We start from the raw sequence: 23895 nt of genomic DNA on the forward strand, positions 1-23895 counted from the left end.
CGCACGAAACGTAAAAGAACTAACAGAAATGCTCATCATGACTCTCCTTAGAATGCACGTTTAAAGGTAAATTCTAAGGTCTTCTTACGCAACATATACATCTGCGATAAAGCTGTATTCCCTTAAGCGCATGTTTTTGTTGCTAGTTGGCAACTCAATAAATATCTTCCCAGCCAAATTATTGCAATTAATCTAATAGGAAATCGGTAAGTTACAAATAAAATATCGTTTATTGTGTTCATTGTTTAATTAAACATGATTAAGACAAAGAAAAGTTTTCTAAAAGAAAATTAAGTGTATATCTCTATATAATTAAGACTCCTTCAATAATCTGTTATCAATATAATACTTCTTCTAGCTATAAAGTATATGAAACTCGTTATTCTACATTTATTTTCCTAGCAAAAATTAATAGAAGAATATAGATTTTAATGGAATAAAGTGGAAATTGATTAATAGTAAACATTGACAGTGAGATTTATCAATATAACAAAAGTATATAAAGATAGTGAATGTTATTATTAGTTCTAGAATCGCTTAAACAATCACCAAATATCCAGTCAGTTTGAACATTACAATTTAACCTAAGTTTGGATCCAATTTAGTAATTTCATGAAGCGATAAAATAAACACTAATTCTTGTTAAATATCAACATTTAAGCAACAATTCACAGTATTAACTATTACAAGGCAATATTCGTCTACTAACGCTAACAATGTACTTTGTGGTGATAAAAATATCATTTCATAAACTATGTAGAAAAATTCCACTAAAAATGACAGCAACATTTAATTCTACAAAATACACGTAACAATGAAAAAGCTGACCCAAGACTTCTTAAGCGATTAACAAATTAATGTATCTATTAGTGTACTTTTCTTAAACTATTCAATTCCTATATAACTAAGTGAAACACATTCGTGTCGAATGCTCTGGCGAGTAGATTCCTACCTTGTCCAATGCAAACCTATACTAAATTCATCATTTTCGGATTATTTAGAGTCGATGGTGGCAGAGTCGACTGGTAAGCACTCCGCTTTCTGTAAATAATAAAAAGTAATTAGACACGAGGACATCCAGTGTTTTGGATAGACTCCCAGTCTTCTAGATTCAAGCGCGATAAAATTCCTTCCTTCCTTCCGACAAGAATTCACAGTATATTACGTCTGTTAGATAGGTTATCACATTTTTCATATGACTATATTCTACTACTTGGCATGAGTATAGTCACTATGATGTAGACCGATTGAGATTCTTGAACTGTTTCTTGACTACCACGAACGATATATTAACACTTGACACGAGGGTTTCACCTCCAATTCAAATAAAACTAAAAAACAAACAATGAATATGTTTCATTGTTTGTTTTTCATACATTCTTGTCTCTTAGGGCTTTAACCATGTTTAAAAATACATGTAGACTTTGAATAAAATAAGGGTTTCTACACCCAAAGCTAGACAGAGTCGTCATAGCGGAAAATGCGACTGTCAGGATTTTACTTCAATTTAATTTGTGATACATAGGCATAAACGCGATGACGAAGTAATAAATAATCCGCTTACGTAAACTTCAATACAACATTGCCATTAATATACCTCATACCTAGCATATTTTTTTATATTGAGTTGAATTCGGGAAAATGTAGTTAAAATGAAATGTTAAGTTAATTAATAACAAGTCATCAAAATTAATCAAAGCGTTAAAATTAATTTTAAAAATGTTCAAAGCCAGCAACCATGTCAACGATTCCCTTATAATTTCCTGACATTGGCTCTTCTAAGTAAGCCAGGGGGTCATCATACAACGAATTCGAATTATTTTTAATATCTGCAGATGTTGCATACTTAATATTACGTATTAGTTACAGTTCGTACCCTCTGTAATTAAATTCAATCATAAGTATGAATACAAAAATCAGTTTAAACTTAAACATATTCTTAGTTAGGGTCAAATAAAATTAATGACAAAATGTTATTACCGTGACGTCACATGCAATGCCCGCCCAGTGCATAAACGAGGGTAGGTCTCGAGCCGGCAGTTCCGCAGCTAGAGCTTTGACTCGAAGGTTTCGGTCATCTGTCAACAATACCACTTCGAAAACGCGCCTAGGACTCTTCGTGTCAGAATTTTCTTTTGTATCTGTTTAAATATAAAGTTCTCTTTTAGTACGTTATTCAAAAGACTAAAATTTAACAAATACTTAAATAAAACTCATTTAAAAACCTACCTACCTACTCATTTAAAAACCTATTTAGAAAGAACTTTTGAATCGTGATGTCTTAGTTCCAAAATGGTAGGACTTTTTGATAAACCAAACTACATTCTGGCATGCCAATTTTTAAGTTGATCGATAAGATAAGGATAAACTATTTCTTTACATATTAATGGATATATGTATGTCAAAAAACTTCACTTCAATCATCCAAATTTCTTTTCTCGTTATTTGAACAGAACATCAAGTATCAACAAGTATCAGAAAATAGGTTGAATTAAAATATTTTAATAATATATTATTAATTGGACCTACCCTGTTCAGAAGCGAGATTCGCCTGTAGATTGATAGCTGTATCCAATACTCTGTCATCATTCGAATGGCCGGCTCTGTGGTTCTCCGCAGTAAATGTACGCGAATTCAGCAGTGACCCACGTGCGGTAACGAGTCGTACGCCTCGCGTGCACGCCCCGCCCACCCAGCTCAGTGCGTTACGGGCAGCCTCACCCAAGCGCGAACATTTGCATAGCCCCTCCAGCTCAGTCATAACTTCGGAAGAAATGTTAGATTGAGACCCTGTATGACCACTTAGTTCTACTTTGAATAGCAAAAACGTTAAATATAGATGTATAATACTACTACTACGAAACCGTAATAACATCGGATTTCGTGGCCCCATAGATAGAATGTGTAATTCCTATAACACTTACATTTTCAAAGTTGATGTGTTTTCCTGCTCATTTTCCCCTATTGCTTACAATCGCTTTTTTTAATTCGTTGTTGTAATTGTTTTGTCTTTTGTGTTTGATGGATGTGATTACATTTTCAATATTTTTTTTTTATTTTTTATTAGTGTTGCTCACACTTTAATTTAAAAAAGGACATCTCTGTGTAACAATTTAAGAACACTTTCTTATATTTGTAAAATAATGACATTACGAAATTGTTTTATATTTTATGAAAACTTTTACAAAAATATTAAAAAAACATGGTTCAATACCATCATGTACATCAAGTAGATTTCTTTCTCGGAAAACACTATGAAACGATGTAATGTATAAAATGCATAAGAAGTACTTTAATGATGTTTAAGAACTGGCGAATTGCCAAACGTCCTTGGACTTGACTCATTATAAGACAATCGAACTCTACAAAACACAAACCATATTTACAAGTTTTAATATTAACAAAAACTAAACATAACTAATGATGATCATGAATTATTTTTTGAAAGTTTAGGCAGGGTTTTAACGGTGGGAAACATAAATAGTAAAAAAATTGTAAAAACGAATATTGGATTTTACGATAATAACTGTACTTAGCTGAGAAATATTTGATTTGTCTAAGGTCTGTTTAGATATATAAAATGTCACTTGATTGTCATGTAGTTAAAGTGTTTCATATCTGTAGAAGGTCTGATTTCTTTGGTATTAAAAAAAAAACAATTAAGTTTAGGCACAAATATGAGGGTATATGATAAAAGGAGATTCAACGTTTACCGGGTCACCTAGTAATTATAAATGTTGATTTTCACACATCACTCACATGACACAAAACGGTCAAAGATCAGAAGAATGTATAAAGTAGCATAATTGTAAACTATATGCCTTCGTCTAACTTATCTTTAAACTGACCTGGACTAATCTTATCGGGGGCTGATTTTGATTGAAATATAATACATGGTCAAAAAGCCCTTTATACAGATTATATTTTCAAAGGCATAGTTTACCCAAGATAAGCGTAACATATCATGAACTGAATTAATAAATTACTTATTTTCAATTAAGAAATTTCTCTGGTGCTACGGCAAGTATGATCAATGCTTAATGCATCAGGAAAACTTGAAGTTCAAAAAAATTGTTGTTCGTTTTCTTCCGGTGAATTTTGTTTATAAATCTTTTCTTTTTCTTACCAACAAGTGGAACGGCGATTTGATATGGCTGCGTAGGCGCAACAACAGCTTGTAATTGTGACAAGTGGTCGATGAAGCAATTGGTGTCGGGCACTAGCCATCGAGGACGCACTTCCACTTCGCTAACTGCAGATCCACCGCCCAACATTTCCTGCAACATCATCCTCGTTAACACCGTTTTATGCGATACATTATTGCTAAAATCTATATTAAATATAAAAAAAAAAAACAAAATTAAGTTGTTTCCCGAGCATAAGGAATTTCAGTACACTTCAGATAACCTAAATATACCTTTAGTTGTAATAAAACATATGTAATGGTCGGTAAGTTTTCCGCTGCGACATTAAAAGTTAATTGTTTAACTATAGTCAAAGCCTACAAAACGGTCACATGACATTTTTACTAGGTTACGTATATTTACAATAACGGTGGAATCATCGTAGGATTGAATAAACATTGTGACATAAATACCGTGGAATGGCGACAATAAGGAAAAAATAAGATTCTTTGACTCATAGAACGACGCAAGGATTTAAATATTTTACAAAAACCCGTACGAAAAATCCTAATTGATATGAACGATTTTATCTTCCTTTTTTTAGGATTTGTAATGAGTCACAATTATTGTGATTCATAGAAATTTTAATCGCTCGAAATTACCAGTTTTTTTTATTTAAATAGCGTTTTTTCTTCTCAATTTATATAATTACAATAAACCGCTTTGCATTGTTCTTTTAAATAAGAAGTATGCCGAAGACCAGAAGTTAAGAAAATTTTGTTAAATATAGAAGGTTTACTAAGTGTTTCTGTCTGATGAAAAAAATTTTTGCGGGAGTTATGTAACTCACATTACTTAAGTTACATATTGTTTAGTTAATAATTAAGAGAGCCATCAAATTTGAGCAATTATCGCAAACTTTAAGCCAAAATGAACCCTTTAGTTTTTCCCACACTCATAAACCCCAGTATCCCTAATTAGTAATAAGCTCATATTTATATAATTAAAGCCAGTTAACACCCAGTTATAAACAGTTACATTTCACATATAATGGAACATCAAAAGAACTAAACTTAGCTCGGGTAATGAAAAAAATCCGGTTATTTTTTTTCATGTGCGAATTCTCTAAGTAGCTAAACAAAAAAAAAACGAATACAATATTATTCCTATCAAAAGCATTTGTATCTTTCTTAAAAGATAGTCAACCTGTCTTTTATATTTAATACATTTTAGTCAGGAAAAACAAATGTGGAAATAAATTCCATAATAATATATACCTGCATACGCTGCTTTCGTTTCTCCATAGTAGCCTTTCGGGATTCTAGTTGTTCTTTCCTTCTAAGAAGCCTTCTAGTGACCTCATCAGTACCTTCCACATCTAAACCTTCGCTATGGCTGGTCGGACCGCTGGTAGTACCGCTTGCACTGTCATCTTCAGAATCTTCCGCCTGTGGATGTTGAGACACATTTACTAAATGGTTACTATATTAAATAATCAGCATCGGAAAGTCTGTTATCGACTCAGCGGGGCAAAGATGTGCACGGCATGTGATTAGCCTTCTGTGTCAACCAGAACAATAAAAATCTTCTCCGGGAATGGTATCCAGGATATACATACGTCTTTATAATCGTCAACCGTCTATGAGATAAAAACGTTTAATATTGGCTTCGCACAGCACACATAAAACAATGTGATTCATGGTAAACTTTGGATTTGTGGAAATATTTAGGTGAAATGAGATGGTAATAACGCAGGTTTTCCTGTATAGTTCAAACAAAAATAATTATAATAATAAAATCGGCGGACATATGGACACGTATTACACACAGTTAGTTGATATTTTTGTCGCAAGAAATTACTCTTGCTCATATATTACATATTGACGATGGTATGATTATAAGATAGAATTCTTTTGTTTTATAATGTGGGTAGATACTTGCGATACTACTTTAATGTGTTTTTATATATGTAACGTGAATCGCTGTTATGGTTGGTTGACTGTATTTTCTTTTTGGTACTCGTGGAATTTGTGTCGTCTGTTCTATTAAATAAATGAACCTGGCAAATTGACGAATATACATAAAACTTACCAAGTGTTGTAATTGAGGGTAGTTGACCTGCGTCTGTTGAACAGCACTAACGTATCGGGGCTGGGATTCTGCTGGGTATTCTAATTTTAAAACTGGTGGCTCTACACCCACTAGGTACCTGTAAGGTTATCGTTTACGTAAGAATAGTCCACATACTTACTATAATAGAACAAATTATTCTAAATTGTTACAAAGGACTATACAGGTGTACACACAAAAGAAAAAGAATATTTAAATGCTATTAAACAAATTATTTTGTATGCTTTATTTTTAAAGTTGAGCTAATAGGGCACGGGGATCAGTGTCTCTTTTATTGATATGATTATTAAGGCACATCGGTGGTCATCTTTCTGAGTAAGCGATACGATTTTTTTACCTAAGACTGTTTTATACACGAAACAGTTCGGTTTCGTGTTTTTGTGAAGTGAATATAGTATAGTCTACTATATAATATAGTCATACTCAATAGTCTGTGCAATGGTACCTACAAATACACCTAGTACACACCAGTACAACCCTAGTACACACCTAGTACCTACAAATAAGATTTGGCTAATGATTTATTAAACCTTTTTTATTTTAAGTTTCTGTAACCATTTTCAGTTAAACGTCTAACAACTTACTCGGTGCCGAAAAATAGAAGTTTCCTTGTACGTAAAACGTGTTCCGCGGCGTGTGGTGATAACGCAGGGCTAGAGCGGGCCCACGCTATCGCCGGCTCCATATACATCAGCGGAGTGAAGCCAGCCAACGATGTGTCTTCCGCTAATCGTACTACTGTGTGACCTAAACATTTGTTAAGTATAATCTATATTTATTTATTAAAATAAAAAATAAAATACGTTTATTTTGGAACATAAGATCTTCTAGGTATCACTTATTCCACGTCAATCAATTCAAACTTGTAGGCATCCCTACTCATCGGCAAAGACAGAGGGTGTAGTAGTATTTGCACGAATATAAACACCAGTTCGACCTTTTGCGGTCCAGGCCTCAGATTTCTGTTTCATGATAAAAAATCTAATAGTCAAGTTAGTTCTATGCCTAAATGGCACTGGTATGCCTCACGATATTTCCTTCAAGTTCATTAGTGCACAGTCGGGAATAGAACCAACGACCTCAGGGGTGAAAGTAGCATTTCTTTTACATATTCTGCAACTTTTTATATATATTGGCAAAATTTTGTATTATATTAAAACGTTATCAAATATATAATAAGACAACGATAATCATTATAATTATACCACTTTAAATTCATATATTTTCTTCTCTCGTTGTATTTACACTGTGATTAAGAGACACAGTACTCAGTAAAAACCGACAATTTGACTTATTTGTTAAAAAGGTTATTATTTCTAAATGAATAAAAATAAAATAATCGATTTCATACGCAAACAATATCAGGGAGAACATAAAACATACGAAACCATTGCGTGTTTCGTTGATGCATTCGTGAAAATTTTTAAAATTGAAAAGCTTCCTTAATGATTCCGTTATAAATAAAATAATTACCGAGTTGTTACTGCAACGGATGTTACCAGTATAAAAACACTATTATTTTTTAATGACTGAGTAATAATTTACAATAGGTGTCTTAACAAAAAATAAAGCATTCTACACAGGCTTATAAATGGAAAATCTCATAGCAGTCAATGGATGTGGGAAATCTGATACTTTAGGAACAAAAGAAGATCATGTTAAGAATCCCGTATTGAAACTGCAATTACACGATTTAATTAAATAATCGTTCATTATATGCGTTTGATCTTACCTTCTTTCATTTCGCTTTCGAGGTCTACTGCTTTTTCATCGAGCGATTCCAGAATATTCATTAACTTAGCTAGCCAGTCCCATGGGTCGTTTCCGTTCCTGTGTAAGCCAGTACTGATCAAGATATTGCAAATTTTAAAAAATTTAAAATTTTAAAATTAATATTTTATCCTAGTTATTTGTGTTCGAATTTTAAATAGTTTTATATTAACAATATATTCTAACCAATCAGTTAATAATCTGGATTATAGTCAAAACATTTTATAAGTAAAAAACGTATTCAGTTAAAATTAAACAATACAATTAACTGCGATTAGAGCGTTACTGATAAAAAATAATGAGAAATTTCAGCCAATAAAATGTTGATGTATCTTTAAAAATTGCTAAAACATACTCACTCTATTCCGAAATTGTGCAGGGACGGCGGTGGATTCCAAACGCTACTATGACATAACATCCAGTCGGACCACACCTGAAATACGAATTTAAATTCTCACAGCTTAATTCGCAACTTATGCACAATACACAAGGATAATCTGACCTTGTCGATTGGACGCGTGACTTGATTCGATAAAAGACATTTCTTAATACACACACAAATTATAGCGACAGAAAATGTCTTTAAAAAATCTAAATGTCTACTAAACAATATGTGTGTAAATCAAGGCGGTTATAATATACTCTTGATGCTTTTATGCTTTAACAGCTAATGACTAATCAAATTAAAACTGTCTTTTTACGTTTTCGACTGCAGATTTCAATCTTTGACAACAGTCGAAGGCGTCTTTCGTTCTATTAAGATTGGTCAAACGAAAAGACCAGACACTGTCAGCTAATGAGAAATAAACAAAACTCTCTTGTTTGTGAAAATTAATTTTACCTTTATAGCAGGTAGTAGGGACAATGCATCTGTATGTTGCTGCGAATGAGTTGGTTCAGGCAGCAAGGCACAGCAACGCTCCAACATTGCACCAAACATTAAAAATGCAACTCCTAACGCACAATCTAACCATGCAGTTCGTTCTGTGCTTTCATTACCTGAAACAAATTTAATTTATTGTATAGACGAATATAGACGAGTAAATTCGGTAACCAAACCGGAATTATCTACTTCCTTAGGTTGTTGCATTATGATTTAAACGTCTAGTCTGAATGCAGAACATAATATACCCCTTGAATAATAACACAAAATAATCCAATGCCCAGTTGTCAACATCCCATTAATTTACGGCTACACGTAAGACGCATAGTTTGTTAATAAAACGGGTTTGTCTAATAATAATCGAGTCTATAAAAGTATCTAAAAATATTTTAGTTTTATATTAAAAAGATAGCAAGAATAATATTTATATTTAATACTTGTAATAAAAGTCGATTGATACATAGATCATATTAATGTCCCATTTAAGCGAAATTGCGTTCCTTTAAAATATAAGCTATAATTTCCACGTATTTAAAATACAGCTATTATTGTTTTCATTAAAACATTCTTATATTTCTTCGAAACAAGTGTGAGCTAGAATGGTATGTATGAGTTCTGAATTCCCATGCACAATCGGTTAGCAACAGCGTTCTTACAATATGTAACAGGTCAACCGTAACCGATCTATATATAGCATCCACCCGAGATTCGATGACGCTACACTAATCTTACGAAAACAGACCACGTCCGAAATTTAAATATACCCTTATCAAATGTTAATGGAATTTTGAATAATTCAATTTGTGTAATTACACAAATAAATCTAATCAAGTGCATTTTACCGTTACATTACATCCTCACCGAATTAATATTTATTTTACATACATTAGAAGGGGAACCAATCCCTAAAATAAGTTTTACCACCCTATATGAAAAATAAGTAATAGTATTAGATCAGAAGAATCGTTTTAACTTTTTTTCCTACTGAAAGAACATGTTCAAACTTTGCCCCGACACGCAATCTCGCTAGGTTACGTACCGAGACGAATACCATCATTGATCATACATTATATAATAATTAAATAAAAATGTTAAATTGGAGTGTTTGGTCAAGAATATCATGACTTCTTTAGAAGGAATTAAAAAAGTATTGAAAAATGAGTAAAACGTGGCAGGAAATTAGTCAATAGCTGATATCGATAGACAAACTATGCAAAATTTCACTTAGTTATAAGATTAAAATTATTGTAATATTAAAATGTATTTAAATTGTATAGATATCGAAATACATGTAATTGCAATTTACATTCAAAGCTTTATTTTCTGAAAACTTGTTCCTATGGGTTAAGAACAGATACATGATAGACAATGACCGACTATTAGTTGAAGGTTCCTGAGGACCGGTACGTTAAAAATAGATAACTAAAAATAACTCTGCACGGATTGCACCTGCGGATTCAGGTCCATTCCGTTTTTTATTAAGTTACACTAGGTTTATCGAGTTCTAAATTCGATTATATTTACTTTTCTCCTCTGGAACTACGTACGTAAAGTACGTGAAATCTGAAAACTATTATGAACAACTGAAATTGCGGTAATTAGTTGTATATATTGTGTGTGTAACACACACAGTTCCAGTCGAGAATACATGGTTTGATAATAAAAAAAAATATTTTACTTTTTTCTAATAATATATCACAATATGTTACATAGCAGTCTTGTTTAGGCGCGACAAATGCATGTTAAAGTAGTTTTTTTAATTTAGAATTTATGTACTTATAGCCTTAATACTATAAAGTAGTATGTAACTCAAACTTTGTCTAACATCTAAATATTTCTAGTGACAAATATCTCTTTAGTCGGTCTGAGGGTCGAGGTTAGCAAAGAAACATTTGGAGCGGACAATGTTACCACCAGTTTCTGTCTAGCTTTACTTATTACAGTGCATATTTTTGAGGACTATGAGTCTTTCATTTGATCGATCCATCTGGTTGGTGAACGTCCATGCGATCTTTTGCTTTCTGTATTCTGCAAGATCAATTGTATGGCCAAAATATAGGCGAGTACGTGGTGTTATAAAGGGTTAATTTTGTTGTTTAGGAAATCTTTGGAACTACTGAACCTCTTACCACGTAACTCCTGAGAATCATAGACAATAGTGACACATTTGAGTTTTATGTTTAGACAACAGGTATCACCATTATTGAAGGAATTGTGTAAAAAAAATTATGTAATATATATTTTATAATAAATATTGCGTTTATTTATGTCATGAGTCATGCGAACCGCTTAGTTTGTTGAACTTACACCAACGAAAGCATGCATAACACGGCCTGTGAATACACTGGGCGCCGATCGCAGTGCATCAACCTTTAATAACATATAATTAGAAAACCAACAAGTACGGGAAGTCGATGTACAAGTTATTTTTTAACCCTTTTAAACTTTTATAGGTCCAATTATAGCTTTGCAATCTTAATACCCAATTTGGTGCAACAAATATTAATGTATCGCAACAGATTTCGAAGCAATTTATTTAAATAAAATAATTACGTTAAAATTTAGATGTGCTTTTTGTATTTGATATCTGGGTATTAGCATGCAACACGCAACATGATAAAGCAATTCTGACAGACAGATATTAGTATGAAAAAACGTCTGCTAATTATCTGCATATAAGAAGCTGATTTATAAATTATCAGCTATAATTTTTCTCTAATAATGAAATAATATTCGCTTTCTGTATACATAAATCAGTAGTATTAGGTATGTGAAGAAGATTTTCTTAGAGAATCTTTAAGTACAATTAAAAACTAATCGGACGTTAAAAGCTGTTGCAATTTAAATTGAAACAAATGATTTAAAGAGTTGCAGAAAACTGAAAAATTTAATAAATATATCAAAACCCCTAGCATTGTATTGTAGTGTGTGCACTCTCCCGACCTTTTGTTTACGGTTTTTATAGGAAACTTTTTCTAAGCTCCAGTAATGATTGGTTTTCGTCACGCTTGGTTGTTAAGGAAAGTGGCAAAAAATATATTTCCACGCACAAGTCGTCCATAACCAAAAGGTGTAGGAAAAGATGTAATATGTTTTAATTAAAAGAAATAGAATCAAGTAAAATATATATAAAGGTGTTTTTATAAAAAAAATGTAGACAGCGAATCTTTAAAGTTGTCAATACATGTTTCGCAATATCAGATATTATGTAGTTTTTTTTAAATTTAATAACGCAATATTTTATAAGGTTGCAAGTGTTATGCTTTGAAATATGTATTTAAAAAAATACGTATCTTTTTACTTTTTGCTTGCTTCCTTAAACTATTTAAGATTTCCATCTTTATGGATCATCGAATCAACAGCAATTCTTAATCCAACGTGTATATATATATGTGTTCTATAGCTCGCAAGACGTTAATAATTTTTAAACGAAAATCTTCCAAAATGTGCAGCAAGAAGTAAACAACGAATAAAGGTATGACTGAGTCATGTAAAAACGTATTCGAATTTCGAGACAAGGATAATTGAGTACTTAAATGAAGATTGAGTGCATCCTGACTAAACCGTTTGAAGTAATTTAAATATACTAGGAAAACCGACTTATATGCGAATGTGAATAATAGGAAAAAAATAAAAGTCGGTACAAACAACTCTGTAATAATAAATTTATAGGGGAGACGTAAAATTCTAGGAAGGAAATTTTATTAGTAATTCTATTGAGGTACTTCCGTGTCGGTCCTATGCCGAAAAATGTTTTTTTTTTATAAAAATTAGCCACTAAATTGTATTAATATTAAGCGTTGGGCATACTATGTCTATATACAAATCAATTAACGAAATATGTTAAAATATGACAAGTTCATATTTAGACAATTCACAAACGTTTTCTTAGAAAACTCTTTCCAATTATCCCTCAAACTCAGACTCATTGACCTGATTTATTTATATAGTTTTTAACTTTTAAATTCTACACCTTGCAAAATTTTCAATAATAATTTATTTCTGTCTATCCTAGATTAACTTTTTACCGACGGCTCATTTATATGCTACTTTTAATGTTCTTGTAAATAGAGCCTATTTACAAGAACATTAAAAGTAAGGCTAAGGCAATATAAATTATAAATACTGAACACAAAATCGATATTATACAACAGCATATTCTATCTTCCCTTTCATCATAAAGTCATTTATTCTGAATTCATTTTATTAAACAAATATGGCGCATTGTTAAAAAAGAGACATTGACGATATGGAAGTGAAGTGCAAGTAAAATATAATTTAGACTTAATGTTAATTTATAAATGACTAATGTTTTATAAATAAGATTTACCTAACGATATTATGTGCTGTTTCAACAGTAATATAATATTGTTTGACTATCATTTTATTAAGAAACTGTATTTCTGGATAGTCGTTTGATGATTTGTGGATTAACGTTATTATTAATATACAGTATCCATGTAAATCATAATACGTAGTGTGTGGATGGGGAAAAAATTGTGATTTTCGTTCACGCTACAATTTTATTCACATTACAGGATAAATGGAGAAAAGTCTTGTTTATTTGAGTTCTTAAATCTTTTTTTTTTTTTCTAATATTCTGAACTTTAATATTCTACTAATTGTGTAAAATTTGTAACGTCATATCTCGTACGATTAAGCATGCAAGAATTCTTAAATACTTAAATTATTATCGAATTAGACTCCTTAAAAAAAGAGCATACCACTACTTACAAGGCCGGCAACACACTCGCCAACTGCGACACGCATTGAGTGTTCATGGGCGGTAGGGGGGTAGGCCCTTTTGCCTACTATTCCATATAAAAAAATAAGATAACTCACCCTTGTTTTTAGAGACGTTAGTCTCAACAGCAAACATATTAAGCGCTGTCAATTGAAGAAGACGCGCGGCTGGCGACGGCAATGGCTGTCGGTGGAGAAGGGCCCGAAATTGCCCCAACATTTGCGACGCACTTTCGTAGAAAGTTTCCATTCTGATAAAGTTTTAAAGATTAATAAATATATCGTAAATTCATACCAAATTAACTGCTATTTTCATTTATATGTAGTATACGTAAAAATGTTCATAATATCAGTGTTCAATATATTCAAATACTTTAAAAGGTAAATTACATATTATATCTTCTAATTAAAAACCTTTAGTGATAAGGAATAACTGAATGTGCTTCTTTAATATTTCATAACTTTTTCTTTAATAACTTTTAATTTATGAAATTTTTAATTATACAGCATATATATTTCATAAATATTATTATTGTTCGTTATGTATAATCAGGTATTTAAAAGACTTGATCTAAATTTAAAAAAAATTGAATTTGAATCGAATAGTCTATATGGTATGGTACTTATATGTATTATGTCAGTGAATATAAAAAAAAATCAATTTATTTGTTTTACAATTCGATATCAACAGCACTCACCCAATCTTTGTAATTAACTTCCCGTGAACATGCAAATACGCGGTAATGAAGTTCTTATTCAACTGAAACAAAATATATCCTGTAATAAGACTCCCGGCGAGGGTTTTCCCTGGGACATGCGACCTCCACATGTTTAAAGAAATTAGATTATACTCCTCCCTCATAAGCCAACAACGCATCCACTAAAATGTATGTTCATGGGCCACGATTTTCGGGTGACCCATTTGCTACTTAAAATTTGACAGATTATTTTAATTCCGAAAACAAGTTTTTGTGTATCTATTTGAGATACAAAAGTTTGACTTGAAAAGATCACGTGAGCATTGTAAGTTTTTTTAACACGAAACCTCCAACCACCTTAGTCATCGTCATCGTCAACTACTTCGATAGAAATTACTGTATACAGGTGTATTGAATCTTCATATTCTGGGATATGAAGATTCAATATACCTGATACAGTTTCCAGGCGCATTTGCCCGTTGTGTTCACCACAAGACTTCATACAGCACTGGTTATATGTCCTATAACCAACATATACAGATCGTAGATATTTCTATAGATAGTGCATTTCAGTAGTATAAAATCGCGTTTCACATGTTTCGAAGCACATTTGGTGATCATAAAATACCTCGACTGGCGTCATATCGTCATAGTCGTGCATAGAGGTGCTATACGTCGTCCGCGCACGCGCAGTTCCAGGTCGAATCCACACTTCTCTTCTAGTACCGGAACTACTCTCACCTCCACTTTCGTTACCTAAACACAAGGTAGAAACTTTAACTATACTTTATAATAAGGCGATATTTATATTAATTATATATTATAAATACCTTAAACCAAGACTGTATCTGACATATGAACATTGTATAATACATTACAATTCACAACAGCGAATAATAATACAACTATGTTGCTTACAATGTTTACAGTATAATTTCCAATGGGAAAAGTTTTCAGAGATATTCCGGTATTTGTTTTAACTATATTAAGTTGTTTTTATTTGGTTTTAATTTACATATTGACTATGTCAGAGGTTGGCGCATAGAATAGAACTAGAAAGCCCGCTCAAGTGACACCTCTCTAACTCTTTTAAGAAGTCTCTGATCTACATATAATAACTACCCATCAGAGACAATCATTTCGTCGGTACGTAAGTCTTACTTAAAATGAGGAATAAAAAATTTATGATTACATAATATTTATATGTATATTTTTATTGTGTACTTCGTATTAGCTTCATTAAATAGTAGTACACTAACCTTTACATTCAAACTGAGCGCGTCTCTTTCGTTCTGCCGCTTCGTACTAAACAGAAATAAAATTATAAGGTATATACAAATAAAATATTAAAATACATAAAATAAATAAATATATTATTACCTTTTTTCTATTTTCTTCAAACAGGGAAAGCAAACTTTCGCGAGCCGATTGAAAGGGATTTGAAGACATTAAACTCCTCATGTAATAGTAAACTGCGTCGAGCTTTCGCCTCTGAAATTATAAAATAATAAATTTATATTATTTTTTAAAATAAAATAAAATCGTCTTTTAAATCAACTCTTCTGTCTCTTAATATCAATATCATCTTATATAAAAAGCTGCCACCCAATTTAAAGTAAAAAGCAATAAATTTTATATAATAAAGGACATGGATTAAATGCATATTATGTATTAAAAGATCGCGAGTATGGGAAGGGGAATCCCCCACGACAGTATCAGGCTCTTTTGCGGGAATCCCCGAATTCTGCATAGATCTGAGCTAGTGCTAGTGGGGGAATCTCTGAAAAATAAATTTATATGCTAGCGATTTTTTTTTTTGGACATTGTTCTTAAAGTTGAGAGACGGGGTGTGTGTCACCCCAAAAAAGGTGACACCCGATGCGGACCCTTTGCTACGCCACTGGTTTATTTTTTATATGTAAAAATCAATGATCCTATAAGATCATGTATAACTGGACTGTTTAAATATAATTATTTAAACAAAATTTAAAGTGATATAACTACACTTACGGCATATATAGCCAATATCGCCAGCTGGTTGTAAGGCCTCCCATTCTTTGGATTCACCTGTTGAGCCTTCGTATACCATATCTTACTCTTCGAATAGTTATTCGTTTCGTTCACTTGTTCCTTATATCTCGCCAAATCACCCAAAAACACGTACAATTTTTGGACTGAAACCATCGCTAACCCAACGTAGCCCAACCCTTTGGGAGGCAGAGCATTATTGTCATTTAAATAATCTTCAGTATTAAATTTATATGTCTTTTCTAATAATTGAATGAGATTCTCAAAAAAGGTGTTGCCCTCGTCAATAATAACGTTTATTAGTTTTACTATTTCCAGCTTTTCCTCTGGTGTTGCCTGACTTATACTCTTTCTTAGCGTCTCAATGAAATGGTAGTAAAGAATTTTCCAAAATTGCTGTTCTATGTTTTCCGCTTGACAGAATTTTAGATCAGACATGAGCAACCTCTGAAGAGCACTTTGCAAGAACATTCTGGAAAAAAACAATTAAATGTAAAAGTTTAATGACTTACGCAGATATCAAACATCTAAAAATGTTGTATTTTTTTATTAAATCGGTTAATACTGAAATATTGTTGTCACAGAAATGTAAGTGCCTGATCCTATTACAACAACCCTGTTGCTGTCAAACGATAGTTTGTCAAAATTATTAATTTGTTGATATTCTAATTAATTGCTTTAAGATGTAATGGAACATATACAATAGTTGCAGCTTACAAACATTTTCTATACCTAACATAAAATTTGGCGATAAAAACGAGTAACGGAAAATTCATTGGAAATTCTTCTAGTCCATTCAACACCCTTGATTTATGACCTGGCAATAGATATAAAGTAAGAATCATAATTTGTATTTACTTATTAATAATCATAAGTGTGAATTGCCGTACCTTTATGAATAAATAAGCATTTGTATTTTGTTTCTCATTCTGTTGTTTTTTAAAAAACATACTTCTACTAACTATTACCTAGTCTCAGTTACATCCGGCCAATTAGTGGTAAGGGCATGCGCGCCACGTACAGTATGCATCTTCAGTATCGCATCGGCACGGTCCACTTTCTGCAACACGGCGACATGTCTCGCAGCTCTTGCAGCTTCGCCCTCGTAAGTTGCACCGCTTCGAGTCCCGCTCTCCCTTACACCTGACAAATCTATACACTTGGTTTACAGAATTTGTCGGATATCTACGTGAAGCTTAAGCCGCTACGGTTAATGAGCCAATAATAGTATTACAAGCAGCCAATTGTCGCTTTTAAAATATAAAGCACCTAAATTGAAAAAAAAATATAGCCGTTTAAAAAGTGCTAGCAGGAAAAATGTATGGCCTTAGAATATGTTAACACTACTGTACAACTACCACTGGTTGCCATTCAATAGAAATAATTCAGCATATAATATATAAGGTCAGTTGAAGAAAAGAAAAGATCAAATAAAGTAAAACAGTCCGACGCAAAATTCTATCGGCTCGGAAGTTAGGGTTTAAATGCAATGTCGAGAACTGTTTTCCTTAATAAAGTTAATTCTTTAGTTACGAGTAAGGAGACAAGGAGATCCATCTAAAAATACAAGAAGACTTTACTAGGATCTAAACTTTATTTTTTCATTTGAAGATTCGAACCACCATAAAATTTGCGTCAAACTATGAATAGTACAGTATAAAATAGTGAGCTACCTACTACTACCATACTATATAGTCATGCTAAACTACCAATTACTAGGTAAATTTAAAAATACAAATTACGCTCTAATAAAAAATATATGATAATCTTCCTCTTGTAATCATCCAAATCGGTCTGTGGATTATACTTATAGGCAGAATAATTGTTTATTAAATGAATTTTTATTTTTTTAGCATTACAGTATAAATATATTTTTTTTTTAATTCAATCAACCAACTCCAATTTAATTGTGATACAAGAGATGAACGGACACTTTTATTTGCTTGTGAAAATAAGATAAAAATATGTCTTACCTCTTTCCATTCTACTATCGGGTTTAGCCGAACTCGTTTGGACAATAATAGGCTTGGATGGATGGTGGTGATCATATAGAGTTTTCTGGATATCGTTTGGTGCTGCCCGCCTACAAATTATATACAATTCTAGTAAACGTATGGATATGTGTGGAAAGAGAACAGGTATGGCGGTTTGCTACGGCATTAAGAATTTTATCGGTATTGGTTTTTATTATATAAATCTTATATATAACATTCTCGTATCGCGGTGTTTCTGTTTGAACTCCTCCGAAACGGCTTTCCCGATTCTCATGAAATTTTTTATGCATATTGGGTATGTCTGAGAATCGGACAACACCTATTTTTCATCCCCCTAAATGTTAAGGGAAGTCGCCCCCAAGTATGTTTTTTAAATTTTTAGATAAATTTTTATTTTTTTATCAACTGTATCAACAGCATTAAAAAATATATACAACCCTAAATTTTCAACTCTCTACGATCAATTTATTACAAATGATATACATGGCAAAACGACGTTTGCCAGGTCAGCTAGTATATATATATATATATATATATATATATATATATATATATAAATACAGTTACAGGTTTTGGCTCTCCAGATAAAAGAGTGTATTTCCTATTGATACATATTAAGTGTCAAGATAAGACCGTCCTGTAATGACGTAACAACACAAGGTAATCTAGCAATGCACTGAAATCCCATGGCGGTTTTCTTTCCGGACAAACTCTATATAGCTCACTATTAAAAAAAAATGTAAAAACTTACATTTGATCTTTATGCAACTGGGTAGAAGATGCCTGAGGTAATACCAGAACTCCTGGTTGTGAAGAAGACGCCTCGTTCAACGATTTATCCGAAAGAACGCTGTTCAGCCTGTTACGCTGATGAGAATTTTCGGACACACTGAAAGAAGACGCGAAAATGAAATTTAACTTAAGATAATCATATGAAATTTCATAATCAAAACTTTGGGTTGAAGTACTAAAACATCAAATCTCACAGAAACATTACAATTCTTGATTTGTACTTTAGAATGTTACACTCATATTACAATACAACAACATTACATTAAATATCATGACACATGGGCCTACACATTTTATTTCAAGTCTATTCCTTTAACAAACTAAATATAATCTCATCTTAGTACTGCATAAATAAATAAATCTGTGGCGCTACCTCTTTAGGTCTTGGCCTCAGATTTCTTTCATGATAATTTTTAAATCTAATAGGCAAGTGATCAGCCTCCAGTGCTTGACACACGTCGTCTACTTTTTGGGTCTAAGACATGTCGGTTTCCTCACGATGTTTTCCTTCACCGTTCGAGCAAATGTCAAATGCGCACATAGAAAGAAAGTCCATTGGTGCACAGCCCGGGATCGAACCTACGACCTCAAGTATGAGAGTCGCACGCTGAAGCCACTAGGCCAACACTGCTCCTTAGTACTGCATAATATGCTGTATACATATAATTTACCGGTCAGACGCCTGATGTTTCTTCGCTTCTAGTATTTCTTCCCGCCAGTTGATATTAGTTGGAGCTGGTACGGCCCCAGGCGGGTGTGGCGACGGCTGTACATTCTCCGTATTACGTCCACGTTTACGACCGGCTCGTTTTCGGGATTTTCGACCGCCCCCTGTATTCGTTTCAACATTTTCGCTCGGCTCGGCATTTGGCATTGGAGATTGGCGTCTTCTTTCTACGCTTGATGGACGGTTATTCCAGCCTTCGTTCCGCTTCTAAAATTATTAGACTCGCGTGAAGTAGGAATAAAATATTCTAGTTTTGTGTCTTTGAGAGAACACACAATAAAGTATGGTTTAACAGTACTTACATATATTTAAATTATAAGTTGTTAACGGATATAAACGCGAAAGTTTTATTTATATAACTCAACGTTTTGAGTGCTTTTAAAAAATTTTGCCAGAAAAACATACACTGCTACAACTTGACACCTAGATGGTTTAAGTCTAATAAAATTTATATTAACGCCATGTTAGAGTACTAGAAGCCCCCGCGAACTTTTTTTCGGCATAATATTATTCTTTGACTTAGTCCACCATTTTAGTAGCATATGGAATGTTCCTTGCTTTGAAATTGAGTTTACAATTACAGAAAAAGAAAACTGATTTTAAGGTTACTATCTTTAACTTTCACAATTGTTATATTTATAAAAACATCAGTTCCAGGTATAAATTAAAAAATAGTTGAACTAATTGAGCTTATCAACTTCTTACATACATATTTTTTGATAATTTTTTTTTAATATTAAAATTTCAAATTTAAAACAATCAAAATTAAGTGAGACAAACAATCATATCTTTATTAAAAATATATTCTTATATTTTATACATATTTAAAAAAGTTGAAACACACCTGGTTAGAAGACCAATTTCCTGATCTAGGGGCCATAGTAGGAACTCTAAAACCGTCATGGTCTCTTGGACTCATAGCTCGATTCACTGATGTATCCCTGCTATTACATTGTGACACAATTCTTCTGAAATAATTATGCTCATGTATTATGGCCCAATCATTATAAAGTATTATTGGGAGAAACCATGTAACATTATATAAAAAGAATACATTTGTAAAAAATATTTAGCTTATGCTTCACCCATTTAGATTAATAAGATTTTTTAATATATTAACTTCATTAAACTGCGGGTGCATATATGAAATATTGCTTTGTTATAACAACCAAAATTCAATACAGAGCAAACAAAATGTCTGATATTTTTTCTTACCGTTCTGTACTATGTTCCCGGCTGTATGAGCGTAGTGACCTCCATCTATCCAAATCATCTCGGCTATTGCCAATGTTTGAGGATCTATTGCTTCGATGACTGTCTCTTCTTTCGCGGTGTTTTGGTCCAGGCATATGATCATATTGTATACTAGCATTACTGTCTTTGCGAGTGTACTCAATATCATTTTGTATGCTTACAATACTATCTTTCCTGTTGCGATCTTTCTTTTCTGAATTTCTTTGACCCCTGCTACCACTTCTAAAGGAAAATTAAAGATGTTTCATTTTCTTTCCAATAATATAACTAAGAATAGGTATTTTTCTCATAGTAAATGTCTCAAATTTAAAATAATGTAGGAGCAAATTTTTCAGTTTAGATATGAAAATAAATTTTAAAATTGCTAATTCTAGTATTCATATTAATATAAACAAACTAAAATGACTTTAGTTAAATAAAGTATAATAAAAAACATAAAATATATATGTGGAATTTTAAAATATTAGATGACTTTTTACCTCCTGTCTCTACCACGTGATTTCTTTTTCGTATCCTTTACTTCTACAGCTCTTACATCTTGCATTGGCTTTACACTTAAAGAAAAGCTAGTTGTTGTTTCTGAGATCTCATCCAGTTTTATGTTTTTCTCCACTTCTTCAGTCCAGTCCTGCAAGTTTTATGCTTAAAAATCAACTTAAGCTACCGCAAAGTTATTTAAATTATTAACCAAAAAAAAACTTTGGAGAAGTAACATCTCTCAATACTGAGGTTGTGTATTTGAATAACTGTGGAACCAACCAACCAACCAACACTGCTTGTATCATACAACTGTGACGGGCTGGCGGCAGTCTAAATAAAGGTCATTAATGGCGTGCCTAATGCATTGATTTGATTGATTTGATACATGATTTCTATTTAAACAATGTATTTCAGTGAACAAAAACAATGAAATGTTGCATGTCTCATGCTCAAGTTTTCCTTACACAAGAATATGTACTATCACAATTTTATAGCGATAATCATTTACTTTTACATATTATCCTTAGAAACCAAAATCAATAGAGCAGGAGTTCAGTACCATACCACACATTAAAACATTTAAATGCCTTACCAAGTTTATCATATCAGAAAGACTAGTGAAGGTATCTTTTGATTGTTCACTTGCACTTTTAGTATCATCATGTTTTTCTTCTTCTTTTGCACAGCTTTCAACACCATTATTCATCTCTGAAAAGCAGCACATAATGGTATTGATATAATGAATATAAGTAATAATTATCACTTATAAATCTACTGCAACTAGAAATTAAATTTTTTGCCAGTAAAAAACTCCAAACTTACCAGTTTCAAGTATATTCCTGTCATTTTCAACATCAATATAGCCACTTTGTTTGTTTGTATTTTTAATATCTAGATCATTGGTATCATATAAGTTTGAATATGAACTGCTGGGTGTAGATCTATGAGAATGTTGAAGATCATAATTCTTTAAGTATGAATTAATATATTTATCCCTATCAAAATGTTCATTATCCCTCAATCGACCTCTCCCACGAGATGGTAATGTTTGTGACCAATTTGAATTAAGAGTCTGACCAGGACCTAATTGTGAAATATCATTTTGACCTTTATTACATTGATCTATATTCTCATTACTGTGATAACCAGATTGTTCCAAATATTTTTTTCTAAATCTTGGTGGTATATTATCTAGGTTAACAAGGTGTTTATGTCTAGGTTCAGAAGTAAACCCAGCTGAATTTCTACGACCTGAAGGAGGTTTACCACCAGAATGTGCCTTGTATCTTCCTGCCCAAGTTTCCATACTTCTACTGTCACGGTTACGCTCAAGGGAATTCATTCCAACACTTCTGGCTGGTGATGTTGTCCTTGACACTGAATCTTGTTTATACTGTCTATTGAAATTAATATCACTATTAACACCATCCTTTGTATTGCCTTCCTTTCTTGAACTTCTATAAAATGACCCTGTATTTCCACCACTATAGTTATCTTGCCTGTTTGATAGTCTACTATTAAAATGACTAGAATCACCACTTCCGGCTTTTTTTACCCTTCTATCATCCTCGAAATGCAAATCTCCTGATCTGGGTTGGTAAATTTGCTGTTCGGGTTTACGAAAACGATTATTCACCATGGGTTCTTTTAATGAATCACTGTCGCCATTTACTGAATTAACGGAGCCGTAATGACTACGAGATTTCCGGTTTTGAGAATCATCTACTTCATATGACTCCATTTTAGCATCTAAACCATATCTAGACCTTCTGAGAGGACCACTACCTGGTCTATAAAGTTTTTGTTGTGGTTTGTTTTTTCTATAATCCTTACTATCATCATCCATAATATAGATCACTTAAGTAAGTAGTATTTCTAAAATAATAAAGACAAATGGTAAAATCAATCAAAACATCAAGGTAATAACAAAAGCGTAGTACATTTTTTAACTTACTACTGACATCGTAAAGGTTATGTTGTAATTATTAACCAAAACTTTCTGAGCCAACGGTAAAATTAAAATCTATCAAATAAAGATGATACTGTTCATATTCTTGTGTTCTAAACAAAAAATCACAATTTATAAACACGAAATTAAGATAATCAAATGATTTAACAAACGATTTAAATCTAATGTTTTGTGATAATTTTTTGACAAATATATGCCTCTTTGACATAATATATAAATATAACTCCATAGACAAGTCTCACAGTATAAATTTTAATACAATTTATATTAGTGGTGGGCAGTTTCCAGCCGCAAAAAGTTTCC

At 32.3% G+C, this 23895-nt stretch overlaps 1 protein-coding gene across 4 annotated transcripts; it reads right to left on the minus strand.

The window, feature by feature from the left end:
* Positions 1–774: 774 nt before the first annotated feature.
* Positions 775–23773, minus strand: LOC110992689. Of its 4 annotated transcripts, none has more exons than XM_045628837.1 (26): positions 23578–23773; positions 22446–23498; positions 22216–22331; positions 21623–21771; positions 21105–21365; positions 20734–20854; positions 19834–20096; positions 19122–19259; positions 18350–18459; positions 17345–17528; positions 16359–16848; positions 15729–15839; positions 15608–15653; positions 14977–15104; positions 14349–14410; positions 13750–13901; positions 8866–9023; positions 8384–8457; positions 7987–8084; positions 6839–7001; positions 6216–6333; positions 5402–5572; positions 4127–4277; positions 2530–2763; positions 1981–2141; positions 775–1041 (listed from the first exon to the last, which is right to left on the minus strand). In XM_045628837.1, the coding sequence occupies exons 2-26, from the start codon at positions 23467–23469 to the stop codon at positions 994–996; spliced, it is 4731 nt and encodes a 1576-aa protein (XP_045484793.1). In that variant the 5' UTR covers positions 23470–23498; positions 23578–23773; the 3' UTR covers positions 775–993. The 4 variants fall into 4 exon arrangements, with proteins under 4 accessions (XP_045484793.1, XP_045484794.1, XP_045484792.1 ...); XM_045628838.1 differs by having other exon boundaries at positions 17345–17519; positions 20734–20857; XM_045628836.1 differs by having other exon boundaries at positions 20734–20857; positions 23585–23772.
* Positions 23774–23895: the final 122 nt, after the last annotated feature.

This window comes from Pieris rapae, chromosome 7, assembly GCF_905147795.1.
Source record: "Pieris rapae chromosome 7, ilPieRapa1.1, whole genome shotgun sequence".
NCBI classification, from domain to species: Eukaryota; Metazoa; Arthropoda; class Insecta; order Lepidoptera; family Pieridae; genus Pieris; species Pieris rapae.

Bases quoted from the DNA above. Each gene is read 5' to 3' on its own strand.
- LOC110992689 (XM_045628836.1), bottom strand. From the start codon at position 23,469: ATGGATGATGATAGTAAGGATTATAGAAAAAACAAACCACAACAAAAA. The intron at 21,366-21,622 runs GTAAAAAGTCAT...ATTTTCCTTTAG, and splicing joins TCACGTGGTAGAGACAGGAG to AAGTGGTAGCAGGGGTCAAA. The intron at 1,042-1,980 runs GTAATAACATTT...TATTATTTACAG, and splicing joins GCATTGCATGTGACGTCACG to AAAGCGGAGTGCTTACCAGT.